This window comes from Acartia tonsa, chromosome 13 (genome assembly GCF_053477335.1).
Source record: "Acartia tonsa isolate MP-2025a chromosome 13, ASM5347733v1, whole genome shotgun sequence".
NCBI classification, from domain to species: Eukaryota; Metazoa; Arthropoda; class Copepoda; order Calanoida; family Acartiidae; genus Acartia; species Acartia tonsa.
This window is the reverse complement of record NC_137272.1, coordinates 30,683,377-30,692,838: the sequence shown is the minus strand read 5'-3', so window position 1 is coordinate 30,692,838 and position 9,462 is coordinate 30,683,377. Positions and strand designations below refer to the sequence as shown.

General features: G+C 30.9%; 1 protein-coding gene across 1 annotated transcript; it reads right to left on the bottom strand.

Moving 5' to 3' along the window:
• Positions 1-1,597: 1,597 nt before the first annotated feature.
• Positions 1,598-3,663, bottom strand: LOC145335352 (uncharacterized). The gene is made up of 2 exons (XM_080181088.1): positions 3,276-3,663; positions 1,598-1,754 (listed from the first exon to the last, which is right to left on the bottom strand). The coding sequence occupies exons 1-2, from the start codon at positions 3,641-3,643 to the stop codon at positions 1,622-1,624; spliced, it is 501 nt and encodes a 166-aa protein (XP_080037214.1). The 5' UTR covers positions 3,644-3,663; the 3' UTR covers positions 1,598-1,621.
• Between the last annotated feature and the right edge of the window lie 5,799 nt (positions 3,664-9,462).

The following is a 9,462-nucleotide window of genomic DNA, read 5'->3' as shown; positions in this document are numbered from 1 at the left end:
CTTATTGAGAAATTTTTCATACAGTCAAACAAATATATATAGATTAAAAGTAACAACGCATTTTAATATTCAGCAATAATTAGTCTTAACAAAAAATTTGTATATATCTATCCCAAATTTACAGGATGTTAAATTAGGACATACTTAGATTTTAAGATTTGACTATAGAGATGCCTTGCTTATAATATAGTGTCTAATCGTCCTAGGGTTCCTTCATAAGTCAGAAAAATGGAACAATTATATAAAGAGATTTTAAAACAACATTTTAAAGATTTTATTATATTAAAATCATAATTGTTATAACAATGATTTGCAAATATATAATGAATTTATTACTAAATATATATTATTCTTCAACTACTAAAGAATTTTCTTTAGTTTCCACCAAACATTAACTCCTTAAATTAAAAGAATATCTTATTTTACATCAATTATTAATTGATATTTGGATAAGGGTTCGTCTGGATATCCAGCTTGTCCGGATGTCTGGCAATTTTCGACATTCAGCTGGATAATAGATATTGAAACTATCCGGTTGGACTTGCTTATAGTAGGATCAACATAATTTTTAACCTTTTTTTTACAATTTTATGAAGAAAACTTTTTTGGCTACTTCAATATCAGATTATCCAAACTGTAATTGATGACATGATTTCCTTAGTTGTTTCCTGTGATACTTATTAGTAATAATAAATAGAAATATTAGGTAGCTTTACTCAAAGTACCTAGTCGAGCACACAAATTTTCCCCATCCCGCTTCCAAACTTTTAAATATTTTGATAATTAGGATGGCAGTTTTTTGTATTTATTTTTTTAGTTTGGGTTAAATTAAGTAAAAAGGCAAAGTTGGTAGAAGATAGTTTGGTTTTGGTTGGGTTTTCTGTGCTTGCTAGCAACTTTAAGCAAAAGCACCAAGACAATTTACCAAAGTCGAAAAAATGTATGGCAGAGAATCCAAGCCATAAACTAAGTTCACTTCCAATTGCAACCACCAGAGAAAATACATCAAAGCTGTATGTTGCCTATAAAAATTCATTAAAGTTTTGGTCACAATTTACAGTACATTGTTCTACGTTTACACTTAGGTGTTTGATCAACATCCCGCTCCCCCCCCCCCCAAACTCCCAAAGAGCATATCATAATTGAACAAAAGTTGAAAGTATAGCTTGTCCAGGGGTTCTTCTAACCATTTTCCCCAGAATGCCTATGAGCAACATATTTACTTTTTAATCAAAAAAACAATTTACAATTAATTAAACCCAGCTCGCTATTCTACGACAAAAAAATTGCTATTATATAAAGACGTAGTGAAAACAGTAAAAGTGTCTGACTATGACGTCAGAAAAAATTAACAATTAACCAATGAGAGGCCGCTATATATTTTACCATTGTGAATACTGGCTTCTCATTGGTTAATTGTTAATTTTTTCTGACGTCATAGTCAGACACTTTTACTGTTTCCCGGCATGTCGGACTAAAAATTTACATTTTGGAATCTGTTGCATCAAAATCTGTTGTCATAGAACTGGAATGAATATCAGAAAAAAAAACCTACAATGTATTTATTGTCGCTTTCATACTACATTTTCTTCCGACCATTGAAAATTTGTCAAAGAATAGACTAGTTGGGAATGCAGAAAAATAAAATACTTATCTTAAGAACTTTAACTGTGTTCTCATTTGTAATGAGTTTAAGAGTGGCCTCATGCTTGGACAGAGGGAAATTTATTCGTTCCTTCAGTTTGAATGTAAGTCTAAAATACAAAATGACATAACTATGAAAGAGGACGTTTGTTACCTTATTTTCAGAGCGCTAAATCTTTATACATTTATTGCTGCCACTACTGGTAATGCCACTACTAGTGCTGCCAATAAAACATGGATCAAAATGGCAGTGGTAAATAAGGAAACACCCACTATCTCAGCTGCATTAGTTATTTTGCAATGCCAGCAAGCTGGCGGTTGTTTCCCGAATCACCACTGCAATTTTGATTTAATTAGCGCTATTAGTTGAGCTGCTTACAATATTGGCTCACTAGAGGCATCAGAAGTGTGATATGAAGATTAAGCTCAGTCGAACACAGTAAAAGTGTCTGACTAATTATGACGTAACAATAAAAATTAGCCAATGAGAGGCCACTATAAATTTTACCATTGGTCGATAATGGCCTCTCATTGGCTAATTTTTTTTGTTACGTCATAATCAGTCAGACACTTTTACTGTGTTCAGCTCAGTCAGACCTGTTCTATTCTGGTAGGGCTTTGAGAAAGCATCATCCAACAAATATATAGATGCAATGATCCATTTTTTAGGAAGGACAACCCTCTAAATTTGCAGTCACTTATAGCCCCAAAAAATAACCAATAAATACTTCTGACCAATAGATGTAGTCACAGAAAGCTTTGCCTACAACACCTGATAACTGATTTTCCTGTATTGCTTCGAAACTAATTAGTATCCAGTGGATTAGAAACAGTTTCCAGCCATACTGAAAAATTATGTCTGGCATCGTATTATATCTTGTTTTCTATGAATAAAAAATAAAGCCATTGACTTAGCACATATTTCTTGAAGTTAAATGGAAAACAAAAAATGTCTGCCCTATAAGAAGAAAATAAAAGTTTTAGACATTTATATCAAGATTAAATCCTGAAATTTTCAAAATATTCTAACGAGGGTTTTTTGAGAAAATTAGATTTGAAAATTTCAAGTTCAATTTTCATATCCTAGGAGTTACCGCATAATCAGAAAAGCAAAGATTATCTAAAATTTTGAACAAGTTTGCTTTTATAAAGTTCTTAATAAAACCACTCCTGAAGGGAGTTAATTAATGGCCATTTTTATCAGTTGCTTTGTTAAGGTCACGGAAATTCAGCCTTAAATAAATCATATATAGAGAGGTTTTATGAAAGCCTTCCTAAGAGCAAAGTTGTTCAAAATTTTAAATAAATAATCTTTGCTTTTCTTGTCATGATTATGCTGTAATCTAAACTTTCAAATCTAATTTTCTCAAGAAAACCTCGTTAGAATATTTTTAAAATTTTAGGATTTAATCTTGATATAAATGTCTAAAACTTTTGTTTTCTTTTTATAGGGCAGACATTTTTTGTTTTCCATTTACACTTCAAGACAGATGTGTTAGGCCTCTCCAAGCTAAAAAACTGATTTTAATCTTGTAATGGACTTTCAATTGTACATTTTATATCTGTGAAAAGCTGTTTACAATACGATGCCAGAAATAACTACTCTTTGCCACAGATTTAAATTTTCCTACCTCTTGCAGGGAGGTTTACATTTGTGCATTGCCTCAATTGTCAGACCATCAGTAAGCTTGTCAATATCAGCCCAAGCATTATCAAGATTAGTAGGATCAAGATCAGCATCTTTCTTAAAAATGTCATTACAGGTAGCATTCATCCAAGGGGGCATATTGTTGCATCCATATGTAGATTTTAGTTGTTCCTTAAAGTGAGCAACTACACATTCATTGTAGTCATCATCCATCTTGGTATAATCAGTACAGGTGTCACCATCAAGTATTTCATGATCCTCAACTTGAAAAGTGATTTCAATAGCCTTGTATGTAGAAAATATGTGACCAAGTGGACCTATTGAAACAGCAGCCTCCGGGCTTCTGTCCATTGTAAGTGAGTTGGCATGTACTTGATCTAAGTAAAGGTTTTATTAATATTTCTGTACATATTCTCACATATGATTTGAGAACCTAGTAATAGTGTCTGACTGAATATGACGTAAGAAAAAAAATTAGCCAATGAGAGGCCACTATAAATTTTACCATTGGTCAATAATGACCTCTCATTGGCTAATTTTTTTTTCTTACGTCATAATCAGTCAGACACTATTACTAGGTTCATGATTTGAAAAAAAATAATCTTACCTGGCGCTATGTAAACTCTTACTTCCTTTGACTTTGTTTTCACAGTAACACCATTTTTAAGGTTATAACCTAATAATAATTTTTCCAGTATTGTTTTGCAACCGATTAATATCCCCTGGATTAGAATCGGATTTCAGCCATACTGAAAAATAATGTATAGAAATAACCGCGGAATGCTGTTTATAATACAATGCAATAAATAACTATTCTTATTATTATTATACAACATGCATCAACATTATCAGGAGTTATTTATTGAATGTATAAAACCCGCAATATTTATGTAACATGCCTACTTGTTGTATGAGAGGTGTCAGGTTTGAGTCTGGTCCACTCCGGTTTATACTAGAGCCATCTGGCAAGTAACACTAATAATGAGGACTGGAGGAATGACTTTGCCAATAGAAAGGCGCTTCTCATTACCTTTCAGACTTTCAGACAATAGATGTGCATTCAAAGGATTTGTTGTCTATTAGATGTTACTTAACCTTATATCCATTACAAGCTGATGATAGATTGTTATTAAATGTTTTGTGATTGGTTGGTAAAAAAATGAAGGAAAACCTGTAATTTTTAGACAGTATCCAGAATGTGGAAAGAAAATCATGTTTGTGTCTCCATCAGAAACTTTAACCTAACCATTGATTTTAAGATATTGGTATTCTTTCTGATAAATATAAAAATATACTTGATATCATACCTGAGTGAAGTTAGTTTCAAAAAGAATATTTCTTAGATCTTCATATGTGTAGTCATTCTTAATTCCTTTAAACAAATATTAAGCAACCAGCGGCTTTACCCCTAGCCTCTAGGGGATTTGCCCCAAGAGGTAATTTAAAAAAAATGGGAGGTTTGAGGGTGTCCCACCCCCCCAAGAAAATATCCTAAAACCACCACATTACCATTAAATTTTAAGGAACGCACGGACGGATAGATGGACAGACAGTCATCATTCTACTTTGTATCATAGATATCATTTGATTGTTTAAAATTTGAAAAACATATAATTTGACCTGTCCAAGAAGGAGGAGTACTGTTGCTTCCTATTCTACCAGCTAGGAAAGAGGATAGATATTTGTATCCATGGTCTTTAGCCAAGTCAAAGTCAAATGTGTCTATGTAACAGATGTAGATAGTTGGTAGAGGCAGTTCTAGTTGATTGAACTGAACTGTTGATGTCTGTATGACCACTGGGTATTGAAAATACTTCCAGAGATCTGACTAAAAATAAATTATTTTTTTTGCATTTTAGGGTCTTCTTATTTGTTCTCAGCTGCAACCATGCAATTTGCCATGACATTTCTTATCAAATAGCAAATTTTTCATCGTAAGATACATAAGCTGGGTACATACCTGGGCTTGATAAACAAAGATGATAGATACTCCTATCTGAAATAATTTCCTAGCCAACATATAGTCCATTTCTACCATTTTAAGATACTTTATTTTACATTTGCATTTTTTTATAGTTTGCTTTCAAATTAACGTTAAGACTAGGCTCAACTAACCAGCTAACTAGTGAAATCATGTTAAACGTACCTTTAAAAAAAATATATTAATGAAAAAAAATGTTAATATTTTTCATTCAGAAGGAAACATAATAAGATAATACAATTAATATATTATAATTATAAATTTTGGTACAATTTTTTATGGAATTCATATTTATCCCTAAATATATCAACTAAAAAGAAGTTTAAAGCCACCCAAAAAATAAATATAGACTAATGTAATTAAATGAAAGGCTTTACAATGTGACCTTGCTGTATATACCGGGATCTAAAGGGATAAGACAATGGTCGATGAATTGATGTACATTGTACATCCCTAATGATGTTACACAAAATTACACCTTCTCTCGATTAAAATAAGAAGTTAAAACGTTCGAACCTCTAACATATTTTACCAAACAATCAAAATTCACAACATCAAATTATCCCCTCGCTCTCTGCCTTACATAAATTATAGAATTTCATAAGTTTACACATTTTAAAAGGACAATTCTTATGAATTTGAAAAATTATTAAACATGGATGACATCATCATCTATAAAACGAACCTCTATAACGGTAGGACAACATTACCATTTGCAGAGTGTTAAATAACTAAATATTCAGAATAGAAATGTATAAATGTCTAAACTGAATTGTAAGTAAATTTGTATAAAAAAAAATGCCTAAATACAGGTTAATGTTAAAGAACATAATTATATTTTAGGACTTGATTATAGAGCTGCTTCACTTACAACATTGTATTTGTTGTCCTAGGAATCAGCATTTAAAAAATAGATCGAATAATTTTATCACATTAAAAATTGACGTTAAAAAAGTTTTTAAAAAATAACACGTTAAATTGTTTTGTATTGCAACTATTTATTGTAATCGATCTTTAACAAAACAGGGCAGGACAAAGATATTTTGATCAGTGTATTGAAAACATTATGACTGATAGTATCTCAATAATAATCAGGGATCTAAAGGGATAAGACAATGGCGAATAAATTGATGTGCATAACATTACCCCTACTGTAGATTAAATTTAATGATTGAAACGTTTGGACACTCAACTTAATGATCCAAACAGTCAGAATTCACTGAAGTCCCCAAAGATGTAAAGCCAACAAATGAGAAAACGCTATTATAAAACTTTGGAAACAAGTGTAATAAACAGCCCATTTTCCACTCTCCCTGATAATGATAATAGGACAATGCAAATTCTACAGGGAGGAAGGGGACATTGGACTGAAAATTTACTGATGCACAAATATTACGATATCTCAATTGTTAACTTAATTTTTATTTAACCCATCTTATTTTGAGATAGCCTGATATCTAGTTGCCGAAAGTGTACGCAGTTTCCTGGGTGTTTCCTCATCCTCGCTCAATATTTACTACTAGCTACAAATCTTCAAACTTCCCTTAAAAAAATCAAAATCTGAATGTGTAAACGATTTATACAATATACATTATAAATTTGAATTTTTTAAATTTTGATTTTTTTTTTTGAAGTTTGAAGCTTTTTTAGCTAGTAGTAAATATTGAGCTAGGATGAGGAAACACTCAGGAAACTGCGTACACATTCGGCAACTAGATATCAGGCTATCTATTTTGATTTACAGAGATGGGTTTTTAATAAATGCCGCGTTTTTTCGACAATTTTTTAGACATTGATTGATTGAACGAAGACGATGGGAGAGTATACAACATAAGAATTCAAAATTTTAAAATTATTATTTTAGCCATTTGTATAATGTCTAATACAACTTAAATCCATTTTCGCTGCATATTTATTAATGCGTCTTTTTAGAGCTGTGTTAGACATTATACAAATGGCTAAATAATAATTTAAAATTTGAATTTTCAAGTTGTATACTCTGTTAAAATTGTACGGGGCATTAATCTTCAAGATGGAATAAGGTTTTTAGCAGAGTATACAACTTAAGTATTCAAAATTTTAAAATTATTATTTTGGCCATTTGTATAAAGTCTAATACAGATCTAAAAAGATGCATTGATAAATATGCAGCGAAAATGGATTTAAGTTGTATGGCTAAAATAACAATTATAAAATTTTAAATTCTTATGTTGTATGCTCTCCCATCGTCTTCGTTCAATCAATCAATGTCGAAAAATTGTCGAAAAAACGCGGCATTTATTAAAAACCCATCTATGGAGGGGATTTTTTGGGAGATGTTCATCAATCTTTCATCCATTGTCTTATCCCTTGAGATCCCTGATATAAAAGGAAGAGATTAATATTCTGTTAAACACAAAGGATAAATTTTAAACGAAAAGATTTAAGATAAATAATCATAGATTATCAATATCTTTATCAGACCAATAGAAACACAATAAAGGAACAATCCAAACACAATATTGGTTAGAAAGTGTACACATTTTGGTAAAATAGGGTAGTGTCTAAATTTAAACAAAAAAAAGGTTTACAATAACGTTTTCTTTGACTTAACAACTTTAAGGACTTTGTGAATTTTAATTTGTGGATTCATAAAGTTGAGTGTCCAAATGTTTCAACCATTTATTTTAATCTACAGAAGGGGTAATTTTGTGTATCATCATTGGGGATGTACATAAATTTATTTGCCATTGTCAATAATTGTGTCTGAATGTTTTATCTATAAATTTTATATACGAACTTACATTGAGGTCTTCACTTTAGGGAAGCTTTATAGGGGACCCATGATGTTTTAAGACTAATATATGATGATTTTAAGACATATTTTGCCACTTTTCTTACTTTTCGCTGAGCCAATAGTTTAAAAAAAAAGATAAATCTTGCTTTAATTTTCAATGTTTTATAATAGGCTTGATAAAATCTATACATACATGCCTACATATATTTTAAGTATGGAAATATAGAATAAAAAATACATTAGAGTTCTTTTAAAAGTAATCAAAACCTAAAGTATAAGTAATTTACCCAAATTTTAGATGTGTAATAGGCACCACTTTAAAAAAAGACGTTTTTATATTCCATTAAAAGAAACCAAAATCTATGCTGTTTGCAGCTACAGGGTTTCCAAAAAATGTGCACCATTTTAAAAATAATAATTGCGCCTTTTGTGTTAATACCGTTATACATAACTGCTATAAGCTCTAGTTTTTGAAATTGTAAGGTTTATTCCAGAGCTTCTCTACGTATGACCTTTACTCTTTATTTGGTGCACCCTGTATCTTATCCTAATTTTAACAAAATCACATACTTCTTGAAAAAGTGACAGACGTGTGGACATATCTATAGATTAGCCTCTTCCTAAAACTAGAAACTGATTATAATTTATTTGATTGCTCTAAATCTGATTTATTTACTACAACCAATTGTAATATCCTCTAAGGCTTTACAGGACCGCTCCTCATTTTTTAATGACGGATAGAATAGTCCTATTACTTCTAAACTTTTTATATGTATTACTGTGTCTCTTTTTGCAGTTGCCTTATTGTTTCAGTTAATAACTGCAATAATATCTTTATTTAACGATGTGTAAAAAAAAATATTTCTTTTTAATCCTTTTTCTAGTATGGCTTCGAAACCGATTGATATCCGCTGGATTAGAACCGGTCCTCAGCAATATTTAAAAATCATGTATAGCATTGTATTACAGACAATTTTCCTCGAATATTAAAATAAACCAATAAAATTAATAGCAGTTTCGGCCACTCGAGGCTAACAAACTGGTTTTTAATCTTTTTATTTTGATATCCGCGGAAAGCTGTCTACATCCTAATTTGAGTTAGGACTCATGTGGTTCAATCAATCTAAACAGGAAAGTCCCAACGCGTAGCAATTTATGGAGCTGAGGCCAATACCAAAATATTTTAGACCACGAGTTTTTGCATCAATTAATTTGCAACATTTTTAGCATAGCGGCTTCTGTAAATTTATATTTCATTAGAATTACACAAGGATTCTGTTCTATAGTATAATTTTTAAGACTACAATACTAAATTTACTATTAAGTTTTTGGAACCATGTATTATCTTTGATGTAATGTAGGGATCTAAAGGGATAAGACAATGGCCTATAAATTGATGTTCATTCTCGATAA

What these genes read in the sequence shown, in the direction of transcription:
- LOC145335352 (XM_080181088.1), bottom strand. Translation starts at nt 3,643, where the DNA reads ATGGACAGAAGCCCGGAGGCTGCTGTTTCAATAGGTCCACTTGGTCAC. An exon ending in TGTAAACCTCCCTGCAAGAG is followed by an intron (nt 1,755 to 3,275) that starts GTAGGAAAATTT and finishes TTTGTATTTTAG; the next exon opens with ACTTACATTCAAACTGAAGG.